The sequence below is a fragment of the Canis aureus genome, chromosome 18 (genome assembly GCF_053574225.1).
Source record: "Canis aureus isolate CA01 chromosome 18, VMU_Caureus_v.1.0, whole genome shotgun sequence".
Classification (NCBI taxonomy): Eukaryota; Metazoa; Chordata; class Mammalia; order Carnivora; family Canidae; genus Canis; species Canis aureus.
In genome coordinates, this window is record NC_135628.1 from 22,681,267 (window position 1) to 22,704,135 (window position 22,869).

At 41.4% G+C, this 22,869-nt stretch overlaps 1 protein-coding gene across 2 annotated transcripts in view; it reads left to right on the forward strand.

The window, feature by feature from the left end:
• Positions 1-22,869, forward strand: part of OSBPL3 (oxysterol binding protein like 3) — a 136,641-nt gene that overhangs the window by 105,810 nt on the left and 7,962 nt on the right. For both annotated transcript variants that reach the window (XM_077856491.1, XM_077856492.1), the window contains 5 exons: positions 9,853-9,916; positions 13,222-13,300; positions 14,484-14,628; positions 17,513-17,657; positions 21,618-21,744. In XM_077856491.1, coding sequence (XP_077712617.1) covers positions 9,853-9,916; positions 13,222-13,300; positions 14,484-14,628; positions 17,513-17,657; positions 21,618-21,744 — 560 coding nt within the window. The remainder of the gene's footprint in view (positions 1-9,852; positions 9,917-13,221; positions 13,301-14,483; positions 14,629-17,512; positions 17,658-21,617; positions 21,745-22,869) is intronic.

Genomic DNA, 22,869 nt, shown 5'->3' on the forward strand with positions numbered 1-22,869 from the left:
AATCTTCAAAGTATGAAGAAGCATTTGCCCAACTGATTTAAAGGTTTAAAGCGTATACCCTTACTCATTGACATTGTCCTTCTAGAGTATGAATGCCCCATCAAAATGCTGCACCAAATAAAGGCATTGTTCTTAATTTTATTTAAGAGGAATCATTCATTCATGTACATATTCAATCAATAAATATATGTTTAAAGATTTTATTTATTTATTTGGCAGAGAGAGAGTAAACACAAGCAGGCAGAAAGGGAGAAGCAGGCAGAGGGAGAGGGTAAAGCAGGCTCCCTGCTCAGCCGGGAGCCCTATGTGGGGCCCAATCCCAGGACCCTGAGTTCATGTCTGGAGCCAAAGGCAGATGCTTAACCGACTGAATCACCCAGGCACCCTCAATAAATATTTCTTGAGCATGTAACTCATACACAGCCTTGTTGTAGATGTGGGAAGACTGTAGTGGGATGGGGGCTGGGGGCAGATAATACCTGTCTTCATTTGATGGATGGACGTACTTTGTACTTATGGAGCCTGCATTCCTTGAAGTTCCATGAGACTTTTGCACCTAAGCATTAGCACATAATAATATTTGGGAAGAAAGAGCAGGGTCTCTGGAGCCAGCCTAGGTTCAGATCTCAGCTCTACATCTCACTAGGTTTGTAACCCAGGGCAAGTTACTTAACCTTTCTGTGCCTCAGTTTCCTCTTTAAAGTGGAAATAATAACAGTGGGACAGACCTCAGATGGCTTTGTGATGATTAAGTGAGATACTCTCTGGGCGTCTGGGTGGTTCAGTTGGTTATGACCCAGGTTATGATCCCCGGGTCCTGGGATTGAGCTCCACCTCAGGCTTCCTGCTCAGCAGGGAGCCTGCTTCTCCCTCTCCCTCTGCCTGCTGCTCCACGTACTTGTGCTCTCTCTTTGTCAAATAAATAAATAAAATCTTGTAAAAAATTTTTAAAAATAAGTGATACTCTCTACCATGCACTCGGAATGGTGTCTGGTACATAAAGTGTTACATGAGTGGTTGCTGTCATTATTGCTGCATGACACCATAGTTTGTAATAGTGGAATATTGGGAACATCCCAAATATCTGTCAGTAAGCAATTGTTTAGCTAAAATAGGATGCACTGATACTGAAAATAAAAAATAATCCTTTCACCCCTAGTTGAAACAATGACTCAACACATCCACCCTCCTCATATCCCTAAATGTCAGCCTGGGAATATTAAACACCATTGCTTTGATACACCTCTCTCCTAGTTCTTAGGAAACTAAGGGAAAATGGGTGGGTTGCTAGCATATTATTTTCCTTCCTGTTATCTTGCTGCCCCCTTGATCAATGGCTTTGCATTTGGGGGATAGGAAAGGAAAGGTGGTGAGAGACTTAGGAGGATGGTGCTGGTCTTGACTGTCAATTACTAGCCATGTTCTCTGAAACTCAAAGGAAAATGAATATACGATAATCCCAAAGCACATTTTTAGTAGATTTTCAGTTAGAAGCTAAAACAAATTAAATACTGATATTGGGGAAGTGAGAGTTAAATCAGTAGTTAAAAGGAAAAGATAATTTGATTCAAACTCAACTGGGTTATTTAAATACTAAAGTTAAAATGGAAAGAGAATAAATGAAAATATAATTGGGTTACCATGGCATTATATGCACTCATGTGAAAAAATAAAGGCCCAAAATAGCCCAGACTACAGCAGACAATCAGGGCAGGATGAATGGTGTAAGAAAAGAGTAGTAACATGAGCTTGCGTAAAGCTGTGCTTCCATCCCATGAGCCCCTGACAGGGCAGGGCCAAATTCAGGATCTGCTTGCCTACCTCTGATGGTGACATGGAGAGAGAAAGCAGAGCTCGTGGGCACGTGTGCACAAAGACAGAAAGAGCATTACATAACTCAGTCTTTGGTTCCATGCAATGGATCCCGAGGAAATAAGCAAGAAAGGGATCCTGGCCATTGTTCGTAGTCTCGGGTGTGCTGGGTATAATGTTGACCCGCTTTCACACCCTGACCCCACCACTTCCTCTGTGTGTGGCCTTGTATAAGCTATGTAAACTTTCTGAGCCTCAATAATGTCTTTATCTATAAAATAGGAATGATAATGCTTAACACGTAGGTTGCAGTAAGGCTCAAGTGAAATACTACCCTGAGATAAAGAATACTTACACCGATGACAGTAAATGCTCAGTACATGGTTATTGCTCTCATCTTTAGGGGCAGCTTTAAAAACTGCTTTTTATGCAGTGTTAAGAATAGCAAATAAGATAGATCTCTTCTACTAATTCAAGTGCTTTGAAGGGGGCATTCTGTCCCTGGTGAGTGTCTGACGGAAAGCCAGCTGTGTAGTGCACCACCAGTCCTGATCGTGATGGAGCCACTTCATCTGTCTGGAACTTAGCCTTATGGCCTCAGAGAGTTGGTTTTTTTACAACACCCAAGAATGGATGAGTCTCTCAAGGACGGAGTCACCCCAGCTAAGCCTTTAAGAAATTGATGTACAACCTAGAATGCTATTCTGTGACAGACATTTATTTATTTATTTATTTATTTATTTATTTATTTATTTATTTCTGTGAATTTTAAATTCTAAAAAATAGACCTACCATGGGGCCCAGAAGGCCTTGGTCACATGGCCAGGCATACTTTCTCCATGAACAGATTACTTGGGAAACCAGAATTTAATCACCAGGTACATGTACAATGAGAAGGACAAGTGGCTATTGAATTTGAGGCGCTCGGCTGCCTACCGCCCCCAGAGTGGAAGGCGTTTGGGACCTTCCTGGGCCCCAGGAGACACGTCAGCTCAGCCTCCTGCACTGCCTTTCTCACCCTTGTTTACGCTGACCTCTGACTCTTTGTGCATGAAGAGCTTCTAATTTAACACAATGAAAGAGAGTGCCAGACTATTTATTGTGTTTCATGCTGGGACCTGCCAGTATGGCTCTTTCTGCTTCTGGCCCGGGAGACATTCTACCTTGATGGAGACCCTACCAGCATGCATTATGTGTAGGTGATATGCTGCAGCTTTCGGAGTTTGGGGCTTGCTTTGCTTTCTTGTGTACCTTTCTACCTACTGAATGATTAATGTAATAAACAGGTAGGACTCCCAAATTAGTATTTTTGGGTGGAGTTTTATTCAAACAACGATGTTGATGGAACTCATATATCCCAGTGAAAGGACCTGGAAGGAAACAAGGGTCTCTGTGGAATTTTCTAGATTTGAAAAGCTACATCTATTCATTTTCTCCGAGCCTTTAGCTCAGAGATGTAGTTGTCTTGGGGTTTGGCTGGGGATGTGGGTGTTTGAAGTAGTCAGTGGCCAAAGAAATTGAAGTAATTGCTTCTTCACAGAGTTTGGTTACATCACAGCTTGTTCCTCTGTATTGTCTCTCACCTTTTCAAAGACCCCAAAATGCAGATCTAAATGATTCATGTGGTCAGAAACCAGAGAAAGCATTTGCTCCTCAAATTTTTCCCACAATAATGAACCGTTAGGTTTGCAGAATGCTTTATGCTTTTCAAACGTACAGGATCTATTTGATCTTCAAAATACCTGCTGTGTGGCAGGTGAAGCGAGGATCAGTTAGAGGCAGGGAAGCAGGCCTGGAGCGTCAGCCTCTCCCAGTGCCCCATGCAGCTGACTCCCTCTGTTTCACCCCAGTGGCCTCCCTTCCTCTCCTTTCTTGGGGTCTCTCGTAGGTATAGTTACTGGGCTCAGAGCTGCCAGGTCATAGGCTGCTGAAGGGAAAAAGTGTTCTGAATGCCGATCAGACTTTGGGACTTTGTCTGCCATTGTCCCTTAGACCTTTTATCCTCCAAACTCAGCTGGGACTTTGTTCCCAGCTCCCGTTGTGGTCTGGGGAGTGGCCTTTGTGAATGCACAACGTTCAGGAATAAATCATAACCATCCCTGGCCTCTCTTCTACCCTCTGGCGGTTCCACCTTCTCAGGGGAGCAGTTCAATTTGTGCCAAGAAATGTGATGCAGCCTTGGCTGTCTGAACAAGCTCAGAAAAAGGGGGAATTCAGAAAGGACTTCCTTTTTCTCCTCAGGGACTGAGTCTCCTGCTGACAAGTTCTTCCTTACTTGGTTTCTGCTGCCTGGCAGGCTGCTAACGAATGGGTTTTGAGCCTCACTGGAGACTGGGTGGTTTCAGAAAGCTGCTTCTCTTTTTATACCTTTGGGAAAGGTTTGGGATCTAAAGGATCCACAGTTAAGCTATTACCTAAACGTGGCTCTTCCTGATGATCTGGAACTTCAGTTGTCAGATCCCTGTTGGAGTCATTTTAACCATGCATTCCCCTCGGGCCCCGCTCCCCCAGCCACGCACTTTGAGAATTTGTGCTGGGAAAGCTAAATGGAGTTATTGGAAGTAACTAAACTATCAAAGTTTCAAATGAAGTCTTTTTTTTCCTTTGCTCTCTGGCCTCAGCTCTCCTTGCTTTTCTGTTACTCATCACGAGAACTCTGAACATACATTCTTGGACAGACTTATAAATACCATACCTATCACTTCTCTCCCTGCACGCTGGCTCATGATAAAATAGCTCTTTTATCTGCTAGTAGGCAGAGTTAGTCACTACTGATTACAGTGGCATCTTATTTAAAGACGTTATCAGAAGGGAAATTCAGGCTGTTCAAATAAAACTAGCAACAGATCAAATACAAGGCAGCTAAACCAGTGCTCTCCACTTCTAGGTCAAGTCATCACATAAAGTGTTTTTGTTTCTGGTTTGGGCAAGAAGCCATTGTTTGTCAAACAAACTGGTTAACTCTGAACGTGGGGGAAGAGAATATAGTTGGCAACGGCATTCTCCCAAAAAATCAGGCCAGCATCTGTGGCATCATCCTTAATAGCTTTTTCTTAGAATTCATATCCTATTCATCAGCGAATCCTGGGGGCTTCCCCCCGAAGCATGCCTTACACAGCCACCTATTGTCCCTGCCTCCCTCACCGGTGCTGGTTTCCATAGCCAATTCTTCACCCAACAGCCAGAGCGATTGCTTCCAATAGGAGGAACACCTGCTCTAAACCCTCCAATGATCTCCCATGTCACTTGGAATAAAATCCAGAGTCCTGGCCATGGCCCCACAAAGCACCCCCCCCCCCACAAAGATGCTAGCCCCAGAAAGCATGCCTCTCCCACCCCTGCTCATTTAGCTTCAGCCACACTGGCCTCTTGCCTCCCTTAAAACATACGGAGCGTTTGCCAGCCCTGAGCAATGCCTGTGTCCTCTGCTGGGAATGCCTTCCTCCTGGTTTTCCACATGGCTAACTTCTTATTTCTCTTAGCCCCAGATGATTCCATTGTAGAGAGTCCTGCCCCTACCACCCTGTCTGGAATAGCACGCCCACTTACCACCACCCCCCCCCCCATGCCCTGCATTCTTCTGCTTAACATCCATTACTACTTATAAATTATGTCCTTATTTCTTTATTATCTATCTCTCCTACTCCTGCACTAAAATGTAAATCCCAAGAGGCTAAAGATTTTTGTTTCATTTGTTTCGCATTATATCACCAGTGATTAGGACAGTGCCTGACACATCAAAGGCAGTCAGTGAATGGGGAATGCCATGGGATTTCTCACCTGGTACCTGCATGATTTCTCACCTGGCATTTGTCTTCTTTTCTACAAGCTGCCCATCAAGTTCAGAGGCAAGTTAGGAACTAGGTAGACTGTATAGTTACATCTTTGGGCAGCTGCAGAAGTGATGTATTTAAGGGATATTTTTCTAAATCTCAAAAAGATATAGTCACAAAAATACTCAAATATTAAATATAGTCTTTCCCCATCTGCTTCCCCTATACCACTCACCTCTTTTATAAAGTACATTCAAAGCATAAATCAAAAATGATCAGGCCAGGGTGAAGAAAGTCTTGAGATATACAAATAAACCACAGGAATTCTCAATTAGTCGGGGAATTCACTGACTCTGGGCTTATAGAAACAAAGATACATATAAATGCCTGCACAATAAAAACCATATATACTAGGGATGCCTGGGTGGCTCAGAAGTTGAGCGTCTAGCTTTGGCTCAGGCCATGATCCTGGGGTCCTGAGATCAAATCCCGCATCAGGCTCCCTGCATGGAGCCTGCTTCTCCCTCTGCCTGTGTCTCTGCCTCTCTCAGGAATAAATAAATAAAATCTTTAAAAAGAAGAACCATATATACTAAATTCCTGAATGTTTGGGAATCTTTACAAATTGGAAATTGCTCTTATTTGGGATTGGAGAGGAAGAGATAGAGAGGGATGCTAAAAGCCTATGTCGATTGGATTTATCCAGTATACTGACAGTCAGTGTCTGCTTCAGGCTTGGGTCAGTTCAGACTCAAAATATGATACCTTTCTGGGTTACGTCTGGATTAATATGTAACGAGAATAAAAAGTCAACTAAGTCCCACACTAAGGTTAAAATGTGCTCATCATTCTCCACTCCTGTGGATTTTAGAAAGATGGCCATCAACAAAAATTAAATTATGAGCCTTGAATTACCCCCCTTTCAATGGGCCTTTGAGTTAGTCAAAGCCTTAGTATAATCTTTTTCCAGTTGGCCGACATCCACCGATGCTGGGATTTGAAGAGACACTGAGAATTAGATATTAGATTTGAGGCATTTGGAAGTCAGAAGTACCCTCCGACCTCATTTTACAATGAAATAAATGAGACTCAGAGAAATTGGAAGGTCAGACTCAAAAGATTCTTTGTCTAAATATCCATGAGATGGGATCTTAATGGTGTACGGAGGCATTGGGAGGACCAGAGCCCAGCTTTGAAAGCAGCCATAGAGAGGCAACCGGGACATAAAGAAAAAAAGCATTAGATCTGAAATCAGAGGACCTTAGCTTAAAGTGCCACCCCTTGTCACTCATTAACTGTGTAGCATTGGACAGGTTCTTTGTTTCCTAATTTATAAAATAAGGCTAGCGAAGGCACAAGGTCATTATGATAACTAAATGGGAATACTACTCATGAAAAATGGCTACAAGGTAGCCACTGCCCACTTCCTACACAGCATAGGATCCTATAACACTATACATGTCATCTTTGTGTTTGCAAAGCCCATGGTATTAGCCCTATTTTACAGATGAGGTAACTCAGGCTCGGAGGGCTTAAAAAGGCCCTTTGGCCAATAGATGATGTTGCTGAGTTAGGACCTACACGTCTGGGACTCTAGAAGGCTCCCTTACTCCCTGACCCTAGTACAGCACATGGCAGATGCTCCAGAAATATTACATGAGTAAATACCTGTTGTGAGAAAATGTATCGAAGAAAAATGATAAATCACTTTAATTTTCCTGGGAAGCTTTGTAAACTTCTTAAAAGCATCGTGTGCGAAATACATCACTCCCAAAGGCCCTCTTAAGCCAGAAAAAGATAAACAAAGTCACATTTATTTGAATAAATATCAATTATTATTATTATTATAATACTCTTATTCAAAAACCTTATTTTCATTCAGAAAGCAGCTTTTGAATCCATATAAAAGCATTCTGCTAAGCACGGATTCCTGTATCTGACACGAGAGCTTTAGAAGGTCAAAGTTGCAGTTTTATGGGACATATATATATTTTATGGTATGATAGGATTTCTTTTATAATTCATATGGATAATATGTCCCTATTTTATGGGATTTAAAATTATTACAGAGGAAGTTTATAGTTTGTATATACTGTATTTTGCTTTGATGTTTACATTTGGCACACCTATAAAATGGCCAAGCTCTTGATCAAAGCTGTGATCCCTACGTTTTTTACTACATTGTTTCTGTGAGAATAACTATGATCTACTTTTAATAGTCTACTTGAAAATATGCCTATGTTATGGGGAAAGGGGAACTTTCCATAGCTCCTCACCTGCTGCACTGTGGGGTAGGCAAGGGGCAAGGGAAGGAAAGGGAGAAATAGGGTATAGGTGTTTTCTTGCCTGAATCAGTTTTATATGATGCCAAGGTTTCAAAGTTAACTCCACTCTTTACATTGAGAGCTGGTGAGGGAGGGAGGAGGAACAAGGGATGCAGCATTTTGTAATATAAAGTGTCTCCAAGGAGTTCAATGGAAAAAAGGCAATGAAGGCCAGCAGAGAGTTGCATTTTAGGACTTAGGCTTTTAAATCGTGCTGGAAGTGAAAATTGCCCTGGGAAATCTCATAGACACGAAGAGAGGCTACGTTCTTAAGAGGCCTATGGGAATGAAAACCATCCAAGGGGTAGCAAATTTGCATCTCCCACCTCATATCAGATCTGCCATTTGTGTTCTTTGAGACCTGAAAGATGCATGGAACTATTGAAATCTTTGTCTCTACTTTTCTTTGAGTCAAGCTGGTACAGTTAAAATTCCACCACTTAAATGTGCATGTGGCACGATTCTAGATTAGCCTGTCCTTGAATTCTCCACCTAAAGTGGCAGGCACATACAAGTGGTTTCCAGACTGTGTTCCTCATTACAGCTGAGGGTCCGGAGCAAGGTGAACGGTTGAAGATGTGTCACTTCCCCACTGAAAACCACTGATGTACACCCAAGATGCTGGGTTTTACCTTTGTTTCTTCCCTGTCGGTGTGTTTAGGAAGCATTACTGAATTGTTCTGGTTTTGGTCTCCTCCTGTGTAGTATGAAGGCGTTAGCTAGGCTAGCTGCTCTAAATGTAAGATACTTTTCCTAAGAGCCAGCTAAGTCAGAGATGTTTTGAAACACTGCTGGTAACATTACTCTGGTTTCACTGGTACTGAATTATAATCATGGTACGGACACCACTCACTTGCCTTGAGTTACTAAGATAATGAAGAAATCCAACTCGGGAACCATTTTCTCATTAGCTTCTTCATTAGTGAATAGAACAGAAGTAATGACCCCAGTGACAAAACACAGGGAAATGTGAGACCGTGTCCATTACAGGAATTCTCTTTCCTGGGACAAAATTACATATTTACTCAAGATATTTTTATCTTGACAAAAAAATGATTAAAATATTTTTGTTACCAGTTGATTAACGCTTCTTTAATAACTGCTTGGCCCTTTTTTTTTTTTTAAATAGAAACATTATTCTTTTAAAAAATTATCTTGGATCTGTTCTTACAGGTGATTTGAAAAGGGGCTGAGTTTTGTAATGCAGGGTTTTCAAGAGAGCAAAACTTGCTGAGCCAAGAGCATTTTTGCATTGCTCAGGAGTAGCATTTAAAAATATCTATTATCTGGTATTTTAATTAAAACATTTGCAGATACTTTCACAGCAGCTAATAGAGATTATTACATTGGTATCCACTGTCAGATTATATGGTTTAAGAGCAGGCATTCCTTGCTTGACCCTACTTTCATTTTCGTATCTTTCAAAATGTGTCTCTATCTTCAACATTTGCCCTTTGGCTGTTTTTCCCATACTTCTGGAGGTTTCCATTCACCTGATTTCGTTCTTTCTTTCTTTTTTAATTTCTTTAAAACATTTTTAATTTTAAATTCAATTTACCAACATATAGTATAACACCCAGAACTCACCCCATCAAGTGCCCTCCTTAGTGCCCGTCACCCAGGTACCCCATCCCCCCACCCACCTCCCCTTCAGCAAGCCTTTGTTTGTTTCCCAGAGTTAGGAGTTTGTCTCCCTCTCTTAATTTTTCCCCACTGGTGAGTTCATTCACCTCCTATCTTCCCAGGCCTTAGGAACTTGAACAAATTGGGGCTGACCGTATCAGGAGCGCCCTCTTGAGGACAGATTTGTTGAAGGAAAGCTAAAGTTTTCATTCACTTAGACGCTGCCCACTGTGTTAACTTTCAAGGCAAGGGCAAAGGAAAGGATTTCATGAGACACAAAAATGAATTAATTTTTATTTTCTGGCCTTTGTTTCCATCAGGTCAGCCACCATCCACCTATCTCTGCATGTCATGCTGAGTCTGGAAATTTTGTTTTCTGGCAAGGTAATGTGCTCATGTATTTAGTCTTTCATCATCTTTTGTAATGTCAGATTTATTTCATTCAGGAACTACTGCAGATGCTTGTTAAGGTAAAAAATGGGCCCAGACTTGGGCCCTGTTGCATGGATCTGCACCACTTGCTGTTCTTGCCTCTCCTCCCTGAACAATTACCGATACTTGCCTACTTCATAAATAAGGATTTAGAAAGATAATTTAGTTGTTTCCCCCTTTAAAAAAAATTCTTTATCTCTGTCTGGGCCACCACCATTTATTCCTGTAACTTTTTCTCTAATCCATTGTGTATTTCATTTCTCTAATTCCTTGTGTAACATTTCTCTAATGCCATGTGTATTTCAAGAGACACTAAATATTTACAGATGTTTATCAGAGTCTAGACAACAGAGTTCTTTTTGCTTTTGAAAGTTTTAATTTTTTTCTAGACAGCACATTTTAGATTTCTGACTCTTTTTTTTTTTTTTGGTTTGGAGGTTGTCTCTATATTCAGTTTGTATTTTGGATTTGGAAGGAGGGTGGGTTGTTCTGTAGAATAAGTAAGACAGCAAATGTTTCCTAAATGGATTAATTAATTTTGTTAACTTAATATATTTATTCAAAAGGCAGAGTGTACTATACAAGGAAAATGTGAGCATCCTGGCTCTTTAAACAATGAGCACACACCAGTTTTTAAAGCATTTTTCTCTGTTGACAGTGATAACACTAGGTTACACCTTTGCCTTTTAAAAAAAATCTATAGGGACACCTGGGTGGGTCAGCGGTTGAGCGGCTGCCTTTGGCTCAGGGCATGATCCCAGGATCCGGGATCCAGTCCTGCCATCGGGCTCCCTGAGAGAAGCTTACTTCTCCCTCTGCCTATGTCTCTGCCTCTCTCTTTTTGTGTCTCTCATGAATAAATAAAAATAAATCTTAAAAAAATAAAATAATTTTAAAAATCTATAAAATTTGTTTTTAAGGTATATATATATTTTATAATATATTATATATAATATATATTTTAATATATATATAAATATTTAAATAAAAACATATAAATAAAAAAAAATTTTTTTTAAAGTTCCTTCCCCCACCCAGGTCCCCAGTTACCCAGTTCCTTGCTCTGGGGGCAATATTACCAGTGTAATTTACAAGTACCATATTAATTTTTCTGAAGCTTTGCTATTAAAGTTTAGAATTGAAGCTTGATTAGAAATGTCTCCAGCTTTCACTGAAACCCTCTGGGAATAATTCTTAAGATCTCTAACCTTTTAATTACTAAGTGTCATTGAGACTATAAACACTTTATTTTATTTTTAAGTTATAGATTAGGTAATGGGAAGGATTTTCTCCAAGTAGTTTCTGTGTGCCCCTTACCTTATACAACAGTTTTTCCTTAGCCCCCTTCTTTTCTTCCTCACCAGCCTTTTCTGGGCCATCCCACCTGTTCCCATAGGCTCATGACTCCCAGATCTTCTTTTTAATCCAATATGACATTTCTCTGCCTTTTAATCAGGTTGTTTAAACCATTTACATTTATTTTTATTTTTGATATAATTGAGTTTAATGTGGCCTCTTAGTATTTGTTTTCTGTTTGTTGAATCTATTCTTTGCTCCCTTTATTTTTCCTTTTTCTGCCTTCTTTTGGACTGAGTACTTTCTATGATTTCATCAAATCTCCTTTGCAGACCTATTCGTTATACCTCTGTTTCATTTTTTAGTTATTACTTTAGGATTTGTATTATGTATCTTTAATATATCATAGTCTGTCTTCAATTAATATTATGCCACCCCACAAATAGTATAAGAAACTTGCAAAAGTATACTTCCACTTCCCTTCTCCTAACCTTTGTGCTACTGTGGACATAACATTTTATTTATGTATAAACCCCACAATATAGGGTCATGGGATTGAGCCCTGCATCAGGCTCTGCACTCAGTGCAGGGTATGCTTGAGATTCTCTCTCTCTCTCTTTCTCTCTCTGCTCCACCCTCCCCCATGTGAGCTCTCTAAATAAATAAATAAATAAATAAGTAAAATCTTAAAAAAAAATTTTTGCATCATTCCAATAAGGACTCCCTTTAACCAATACCCACCCATTACCCCAACTTCCTATTTCCATCAACCTCTTCCACCCTTAGGCCACCTCTTATGTACTTTCTATCTATAGATTTGCCTATTCTGGATATTTTATAAAAGTGGAATCATGTATATGTGGCTTGGGGCTGCCTGGTCCCAGCCCTATCACTCTTCTGGGTCACGGCCATGGCCCCCTACTGGCATCCTTGCTTTTACCTTTGCTCCCCTGTGGTCTGTGTATTGTCATGTGGCAGTCAGAGGGATCACCTGTCTCTGCCATCCTTCCTAAAATTCTATTTCTATTCTATTCTATTTTGATCTCCTTGTTGGTGCCATCATTACTTATGCAAATGAGAAAAATATGAAATCGTCTACAAATTCTCCCTGTCTTTCAGAATCTGCATCTAATTTGTGAACTAGTTCTATTTCTATGTCTTTCATGGTTCTGGGATCATTCCCTTCTATCTGCTACTGTCTCAGTTTACTTCACCCTCACTTATCCCTTGAACAATTACAGCAGCCTTGTAACTCCTCATTTTGTTCCTCATCTCTTGTGCTCCTGGTCCATTCTCCATATTACTCCCAATTATCTTTGCAAAGTCTGTATCTAATCACATGAGTTTTCTGGCTAAATAAACATTTTATTTTCCCCTAGTGCATGTAAACCAGATTTCTTAGCCTGGCTTCTGAGCCCACTGTTTTTGTACTCAATCTGTTCCTCTGCTCTTCTTTCTAAACAATCCAAGACCCATGAGACAGAAGCACACCCTGTTCTCTTATACATCTCTCCCTTAGGACAAGCTGTCTTCTGCTTTATATTGCTTTTTCTCTGCCTGGTGAACTCCTGCTTATTCTTCAAAGCCCAGGCTAAGTGGCCCCTTCAGACAGGCCTCTCCTGATGCTTTCCCCAAGCATGCTGATCATTCCTGTTTCTGGCTCCATTTCATCTTACAACATACTCAGTTATAGCCTGTGGCTCTCTGTTTGAACATTACTTGTTTTCACTTTTGTCTGCCTTATATACTGTGAGTTCTTAAAGGGAGGGACTTTATCTTATAATTTTAGTTTTCCTGATTCTGTTCCAGCTACCCAATGGTACTTACACTGAATGAAAAGTTATTCTATATGATAATGGATTTTATTATGAAAAGATTGTTCTATATACTGATTGATCATTTATCCAGTCTAAGAATGTAGCTCTCCTGCCAAATATGTACTAATTGGTATTTCATTTCAGATGTGAGATGGAAAAACAAATTCTGGGGCAAATCCATGGAAATTGTTCCCATTGGCACGACCCATGTGACTCTACCAGCGTAAGTTCTTCTGTGGTTAAGAACTGTATAGAATTTAGGGCCAAGATACAGCTTTAAGAATGGCATTCCCATTTATCCTCGAGGGTATTGAGTACATGTTTGTTTGTTTTCTTTTAATTGGTTTGATAGTAAGTTCAAATTTAGCTCATTTTGACAAGCTCACATTTTCTTTCCTTCAAATAGGAATGCTACCTGGAATCCAAAGTTCCCTGAATAGAAGCTTTTTAAAAATTCAGTTCCCCTTTTAACAAAATTAAGAATGGTAGTTTTGCTTTCGTTTGTTGTCCTACCTCACTGTCAAAATTCCTTTTAAGAAAAATATGATCTTGATCTAACAGAGATTATTGATACTCATTTAGAAAGCAAATTGGCTCTAAGGGTGGCTCCTGGGACAGGGCCAACAGGACTCATGTGCTCACTGCTGCTTACTAACTGCAGATCCTTGAGCAGGTTACTTAACCCTTCTGATCACTAGTTCCCTCATCTATAAAATGGGAATAATAAGCCACCTACTTCGCAGGGCTGTTGTGAAGATTAAATAGATAATATATGTAAAGCATAGAAAAAAAAGTACTTAGCACAGGGTCTATGCCATGTAAGTGTTTGGTCTCATTACCATTATCCTCATAACTGTTGTATGACTCTGTAAGTAGCATCTGAATACTTTCTCATTATAAGAAGATTTAAGATATGTGTATCTTAAGATTTATATATAAGGTAGATGCATGGCTCTGCATATACACATACACATATCTCTGTGTGTATGCACGTATGTATGTGTGTAGAGAGAGAGCAGATTGTAAAAGATCCCCACACCTTCCCCGTTGCCTCTTCCCTTTTCTTTCCAGTTTGCTGACTTAGGCAAGTCATCTCTGGCTCTCAGTTTTCTCCTCTTTCCAAGGAGAGAGTGGGTTTTTCCAGGAGCTCACCAGCTTCTGGTAAGGTCCCTGGCAGCTTCCAGAGTGCCTGATTCTGGCTGCCGTGGCCTTCTGTGGCATGCATGTCTCCTTGGAGAGTGGAAGCTCTGAAAGCCCAGCACGGCTTAGGCGCCCAGTCAATGCTGCTTCCATAAATGGAGGAATGAGTAATTCACTGTGACTTATTTTTTTAAATAGCGATATTTGTTTGCATTCACTGCTATCTCTTCTGGGAATTGTTAACGTCACTGTTTCCTCCTTTTTAGCTTTGGAGATCATTTTGAGTGGAACAAAGTGACCTCTTGCATCCATAACATCTTAAGTGGGCAGAGATGGATTGAGCACTATGGAGAGATTGTCATCAAGAACCTGAATGATGACTCCTGCCACTGCAAAGTGAATTTTATAAAGGTAACCCAAGTGGCCCCATGAGCTTGACCCTGGAAAGGCCTTGGCAGAGCTGGGGCCTGAGGGCACAGGATATCTCAGGGAACTTTTCACCTTCCCCTTTGCACCATCAGGCCAGTAATGCCAGGGACTACCTGGTGTCCCCTTGCCAACCTCTCTCACCTGGATCAGGGCCATGGCCCCTCTGGCCTTCCTCCTTCCACTCATACTCCCTAATGATCTGTCTTTCAGTACAGCAGCCAAAGGGACCCTCTTAAAACATAACTCATCATGCTACAGTATGGATGAAACTTAAGGACAATGTGCTGAGTGTAATAAGCTAGACACAAAAGGATGCATATTGTATGAGGTACCTAGAGCAGTTGAACTCCTAGAGACAGAAATTGGAATGGTGATGCCAGGGGCTGGAGGATTGGGTAATGGCAGTTAGTGTGTAATGGATGCACAGTTTGAGTTTGGGAAGATGAAAAAGTTCTGGAAATTTATAATGATGATGTAAGTCATACAACATGATGAATGTGCTTAATGTCACTGAATTATATGCTTAGAAATGGTTAAAATGGTCCATTTTGTTATGTCTATTTTACTAGAATTTAAAAAAAGGAAGTTATGCTGTATATCACAAAAATCCTCCAACAACTTTCATCTTTCCCAGTATAAAAGCCTGCCTCCTGACAGTGGCCCACAAGACCCTGTGCAGTATACACTGCCCACCCAGCCCTTATGTTCGCACATGCACACCTGCAAGTATGTATGTGTGTGAACACATATATGTGCATGCAACACACCTATGCATGGCTGTAAGTGCATACCCATGTGTGCACACACGCATACACACCTACCTGTACATGCACATATGTACACACACACACACACACATACACTCACTCCTCTCCTACCTCAGCTCCCACCACCCCGTTTCCCCTTCCCTCCCCACCATCCTCTGACCACACTGGCTTTTCTCACTCCACCCCCTTCTGCTTGGGCCCCTCTCCCCAGATCCTTCCACCATCAGCCCTGCCTTGTTAGTTACTTCCTGTCATATCCCATTTTCTTCAGAGTTTTTATTCCTCCCTAGTTAGCTTGCTCGCTGTTGGTTTGCTTGTGTATTTTCATTTTCTGTTCCCCGCACCTCCTTACCATCCCTGACTCCGGAAAAGCAAAACCCTGATCTAATCTTGTTCACTGCTGTAGGCTGATGTCTGGAAAGGCTCATGAACATTCATAGGATAAATGAACAGATTGGCCAAAGGCAAAAGCATGGAATAGTCTGCTTACCTTTCCAAATGCTTCGATTCCCTTAGATTCCTCTTGCCCTTAAAAATTTCATGTACTTAAAATGGTCTTACAGGAATATTTGCATTTAATTAGGATCAAAATCATAAGCAGAGAGATTAGGCTCTAATTGTGGAATTTCATGCAGTGCTTCTCTGTACCACCTATTGATACTAGGGGACACTACGGAGAGAGGTGGATTGGGATCTCTCTTATATCCTGTAATTCAGACTGGGATGTAGACAGGTAAAAAGCTAATAGTGTTTAGAGTGAAATAAAAATGAATCTGCCTCAAAACTTCATGCAGGCTCTCTGCAAAAAGAAGAAAAAGGCAAGCTGGAGTGGGGATCTACACCCCCAGTCCAGATGAGAGCACCTACTTCTCAGCACCTTCCCCGAGGAAAGGTGCTCAGTCCCATTTCTACCACCCACCTGGTCCTTGCACACTTAGGGCAAGAGAATTGATTCCTGTGGCTGTGAGAGAGGAGGGAATTAGAACATCGGCTGTACCTCTGCCGTTGGGAGAGAATCTGAAAGCAGATACAGCCGTTCCCAGTGGAGCATGACTGCCTTCCTCTGGGGCATCCCACGGTATTGCCAGCATTGGATTGGTCAGCAAATGTCTGTAACAGAAAATCTGACACCTGCTTTGGAATAAACTTACGAACCTAGACAGCATTTGTTTCCCTTTTCCTCCACTTTTGTGTGAGTAGAGACTTCAGGTTGAGGTTTGGGCTTCAGCTCTGTGATGCTGCTGCACTCTCTCCTTCCCATCTTCCCCAGAGACAAAGAATGAGGAAACTAGACCATCCGAATATGGCCCCAAAGTGCCGCTCAGCTTTATTGGTTTCCAAATATGGATTCTGTTTGGGCTGTAAATAGCACTAGGAGTTGTGATTTATGAAGTAATGCCTTCCATTCTTTCGTAGAGATTTTTCTAGGGCGCTCAGGTAATTGGGAGACTTGGGGAAAAATCAACTCTAGGGAGTTAGACCCCCCTCTGCTGGCCACCGTGCGGTACTGTACGGAACCCGCAGGGCTGCAGGGGCTGAGCTGCTCTCAGACCAGGACCCCTCCACAGGGTACATATGGGCTGTATAACGTGCCAGGGGATTGAATTAACAAATCTGGTTTGGGGGAGAAATGATAGGAGAAATGGAAAATTGGGTGCTTTACAAAGGAGCCTCCTTTGGTGGTTTACTAAAGACTGTCCAAGAAAAAAAAAAAATGAGTTACTTTTCAATTGCAATAGAGCCGCAGTGACATCCAGGGAGCAGCTATGCCAGAGGAGGGGGCTTAGGAGCCAACCACATTACTTGGCCAATGTGTGAGACCTGAGCCTTTCCTTCTGATGTTGTAGGTAGCAAAAATAGGGGGGAACCTGTATCTTTCACAAACGCTGTTGCGTTGCAAACTATAAATAAAGGGTTAGTGTTAATTTTTATTAAGTCATTAAAAGTATGACTAAAAAAAAAAAAGCCCAGAACCCAGAACTGGCAAACTCAATGCAATGTGGAATCATTCCTATGGGGTTTTTTCTCTTTACTTTTTTTTTTCTCTTGTATCTGTAATAAGTTGACTCCAAAGGACTAAACTCTCATTTGAATCATAGGCAAAATACTGGAGCACTAATGCTCGTGAGATTGAAGGTACAGTGTTTGACAAGAATGGAAAGGCGGTGCATCGGCTATTCGGGAAGTGGCATGAAAGCATCTACTGCGGTGGCTCCTCCTCATCCGCTTGTGTCTGGAGAGCGAGTTAGTATTTGGGTTAATCGGTCTTGGGCAAGGGGTGGGCGGACATGGCCAAAGGAACTGCAGAGGGGCAGCCTCTACCTGCTTTGTTTTTGTTTTTGTTTTTGTTTAATAATAAATTCATTTTTTATTGGTGTTCAATTTGTCAACATACAGAATAACACCCAGTGCTCATCCCGTCAAGTACCCCCCTCAGTGCCCGTCACCCAGTCACCCCCACCCCCCTCCCTCCTCCCCTTCCACCACCCCCAGTTCGCTTCCCAGAGTTAGGAGTCTTCGTGTTCTGTCTCCCTTTCTGACATTTCCCACCTTTGAACTCTGTTCAAGAGACCAGCCCTTCTTTCATTCACTAATCCTATCTGACTCATCTTCCTGCTTATCCATACCTCAGTTGGTCTCCTAGGTTCTTAATCCCAGGACAAAGCCATTGCCAATCCATGGTCACTGTCTCCGAGGAAATCTTCCAGGCTCTGCATGTCACTCCTGTGCCTACCCTGGGTATGGAGAAGGAGTGTCGGTGAAGTACAAGAGGTCATTCTAGAGGAGGAATAAATAAAGAGAAAAGTGTTACTAGACAAGAAGAGTGACTTGGGGCTTCTCCAAAGTGAGGGGTCTCCCAGATTCACCCAATACCATCAGCCACTCTGATCTCTCCTGTAATTCTAGGAAAAATACTGAGCCCTTGCAGCTGTGGGGAGAAGGGCCAGGGAAGCCAAACCTTCATAACATGTCCCCCCAAACATTTTAAGACTTTTTTCCATCTTCTAATCTAAGTATATTGCCAAGTCTTGGCCACATTATAAATTATTGTTCTGAGATACCACCATTAGCACACTTTAGGCTGATCAAAATAAAACAACAACAACAACAACAAACCATTCAAATAGTGACTTAAACCATTAGGATGTGTGCTATTACTTAACCAGGAAGGGGTTGGATGGCCTTACATAGGCAAGTTGTTGCCGCTACACAGGCAAGTTACCTGTGTCAAGAGCATAAACCACATTCTTCCACTCCCAATATGGCAGTGATGTCTCTGTTCATGGGTGTAAAACATTTATCATGATTCACTATCATATCCTCATGTGACAGCTCACTAGGCAGGGGAGAAGCGAGGACAAAAGCACTGTCCTCTCTGTGCCTCTCTTTTTTCAGGAATGAACTATTTATTAGGATTCCCCAGCAAATGTGTCATTAAGTTTTGTCAGCTTCAAGTGGGTCCAAACCCATGCTTGAGTCGGTCATGGGCAACTGGATAGGCAGGAGAGATTCAGGTGGGCTTAGATTCACCCCCTAGGGGCTGGCCCGGATGGCTCAGCGGTTTAGCACCACCTTCAACCCAGGGCATGATCCTGGAGTCCTGGGATCGAGTCCCACATCGGGCTCCCTGCAGGGAGCCTGCTTCTCCCTCTGCCTGTGTCTCTGCCTCTCTGTGTCTCTCATGAATAAATGAATAGAATCTTAAAAAAAAAAAAAAAAGAAGAAGAAGAAGAAGATTCACTCCCTAGGGAGGACACAATGCCACTTGAACAGATCAGTTTCCCATTAGCAAGTAAGAAAAGGAAATAACTGTAGGGTAAGCGACCAACAGTGTCTCTTTTGCTAGGTAGCAGCCACGTATCGTCCACTGTCACAGAGGTAGCCTTGAAGCCAGAATGAATTGGCACCAGTGGCCACCTTCCTAGCTTTTGAAATTCAGAGAGACACTCACTATCCTTTGCTTAAAGTGTGTATCAGAGATGAGAACAGCCATTGTCTCTGGGATTTAAAATAGCACATTGACAAAGCACACAGTGTGAGCTGTTACGCTTCTTGTTGTTGCTCACTGACTTTGTGTTTCTGCCTTGGCCACAAGAGTCGCTGGCCCATCTTCAAGAAGAAGCACTGTCTTTACTCTTGTGGTTGGGAGACTGGGCTGGATTTTTGAATGCACGATAGGAAGCTTTGCTGCTATTTTCATGACTAGGATACATAGCAGATTAGATTTTAAATTAGACAGAAAGGACTCCCTAAGCTTGGAAAACTGGGTCTACAGAACAGTTCGTGGAAAGTGTATTTGTATGTGAAAGCAATGCCTGCCTGCTAAGGCTAGAAGTGGATTTTATTTGTCTACATTTGATTTACCCAATATAAAAAAAAAAGCGTAAAAAAAAGGTTGATTTTTAGCTGGGATTCAAGTTAAGGCAATATACTTGGATTAGTCCACTTGGGTTGCTATAATAAATACCACAGACCGGATGACTTATTTTATTTTTTAAGATTTTATTTATTCATGAGAGACACACACAGAGAGAGGCAGAGACACAGGCAGAGGGAGAAGCGGGCTCCATACAGGGAGCCTGATGTGGAATATGATCCAGAGATTCCAGGATCACGCCTTCAGCAGAAGGCAGACTCTCAACCACTGACCTACGCAGGCGTCCCAGACTGGATGGTTTAAACAACAGAAATGTGTTTTCTTACAGCTCTGGGGGCTGGAAAATCAAAGATCAAGGTGCTGGCAAATTTGGGCTCTGGGGAGGGCCTCCTCTTGGCTCACAGACAGCCTCCAGATCAGGGCCGCACCCTTTCTACTTTATTTAACCTTAATGACTTTCTTTGGCTCCCTCTCCAAATACAGCCATGTGAAGGGGTCGGGCTTCAATGTATGAATGTTGGAAGGATACAAACCTTCAGTCTGTAACACTGCCCCTGGCCCCCCAAAGCCACACCCTCCTTACATGTAAAATATTTATTCCATCCTAACAGCCCCCAAACTCTTAACTAATTCCAGCATCAGCTCTAAAGTCTAAAATCCAAAGTCTCTGCTAAATATCATCTAAATGAGGTATGGGTGAGACTTGAGGTATAATTCATCTTCTCTAGCTGTGAACCCATAAAGCCAAAATGTGCTTCTAAATACGATGGCAGGACATGTATAGGATAGACATTCTCATTCCAAAAAGGAGGCATAAGACAGGGATGATGGGTACCAGGTAAGTCTAAAACCCAGTAAAGCAAATGCCATTAGATCCTAAGACAGTAGATGATATTTTTTGGCTCAGTGCCCCGCCCTCCAGATCCTCTGGGGCAGTGGCTCTGCTCCCAAGGTCCCTAAGGCTGGGTGGTGACAGCATGGCAGGTTGAAACTCCACCAGTGGCCCCACCCTTTGAAAGGTGGAAGCAGCCTTCCCCCCTGGGCCTGTGTAGTCTGGGCCTGTGGTGGGAAGGGCAGCACTAATGATCTCTGAATCACCTTCCCATTCATTCTTGCCTTTTCTTGAATGATAATCCGTGTTTGCAGCTGGACAGCTCCAGGGTCCCATCCTGTATATGGCAGTAGCCCAACAGCCTTACTTCTTTCGGTTCCATTTTCTCTGTACCCTTTACATCAGGCAGCATTTCTCTGCTGGTTTAATCCATTTATTCCTGGCTTCTGCTGAACTAGATATAAATTTAAATATATAAGATTTTCAGGGACAAGAGTTGGTAAAACAAAAGGGGGGGCAGGAATGGAAGTAAAGAATAGCACTGACCACTTGCTATGGGTTCAGCACTATTCTAGGAACTAGACAGAGTTCCAGGAGGATTTGACATCTTTTAAATGAAAAATCAATTCTACAGAGTGAGAGTCTTGTTAGTCAGGAAAAAAATGGACCCAGAGTTCTTTTTAACATGTTTATTTTTGTAACAAACTTTTTTTATAGCTTTCACAGTATAAAAACTTCATGGCATTACATAAATTCCCTATATGACCACACAAAAGAGGTCTTATCCTTGTAGGTAGAAGAAAACTTCGGGAGAAAAAGATCTATAGAAGAATGGTCACCACCAGTTTGATAGCCAGAATACTTTAATAGAAATGGAGGAATTTAAAACTGAGAGAGAAAAATTATAGCTGGTCTGAGATGAAAAAGGTGAAGGAATTAAAATGTAATGTAAATGAAAGGCAAGTTAGAGATGAATGCTTTCTTTTTCTTTTAGACCCCATGCCAAAAGGCTATGAGCAATATTATGGCTTCACACAATTTGCACTAGAATTAAATGAAATGGATCCATTTTCAAAGCCTTTATTACCACCTACTGACACTCGGTTTAGACCAGACCAAAGGTAAGTACTTTTTAAAAGATCTTTATCTCCAGAGATGTAAAACTCTTTATGAAAAGTCTTATTAACAACTCCCAGACCACCAGAGGCACCCAAGAGATGGTGTCATCAGCAGTAGAGATCTAGGGGGACTCTAAGCAATCATGTCATGGAAATAGTGGAACCCAGCTTAATTCTACATGTGGCCTGACCTTTATTCATCAGTAGAGCCTTGATTCTACTGAAATATCCCAAAAAAAGTGTTTACTTTTAAGATTTTTATTGCATACAATAATATAGAACTTCCGTGTATCTGAAAGAGTGAAGGACACCCAGCTCCCTTATAACCTCAGATTTAAGTTATTTTAGTGTATAAAAATCTAACTTCTGATCCTACATTTGCTGACAATAAGCTATGTAATCTTTCTTAGTCTCAGTGTCTTATTCTGGAAAATGGAAATAATTATCTCTGCCCAGAACGAAAGAGACTCAAAACCCAGAAAGGAAAAAAAAATATGTATTTGACTTTATTCAAGAAAAAAAAATCCCTCTTCATGACAAAGTAATGTATATACTACATATACACTCATATATTTTTATGTTTTTTGTATATTATATATATTTTTTCATATTTTTAAAGATGTGTATATACATATATGCACATGTATATATACATACCCAGAATCAACGACATAACTGACAAACTGAGAAATCTATATTTGCGACTCATTTCATGAATTGGTTCCAAAAATTAAGATCAACTCATTAAAAAAAAAAATGGACGTAGGAAAATGAACTGCTCATGAAATAGGAAATGCAGCTGTACCTTCAACATATGAAAAGATGCTCAGTCTCACTGAAAGAAATGCATATTTTTAAAAGCATGTTGACATATTAATTCTTAACCTATCAGATTCAACAGTTTGATGCGCTCTGCAGCTCCTGGAAAAAGGCATGGTGGGATGAGAGGCAGGGACAAAAGGGACAAATTCCTTTTTATAGATAGAATTTTTTGAACCATTATGTACCACCAGTTCAACAAATACTATGTCGCTAAGTACCGCAAAATACTATCTTTAGGGTTGGAGAGGGGCCTGATGATTAGGGAAGTGGACTGAATCTCCAATCCTAGACACATAGTTCTAGTAG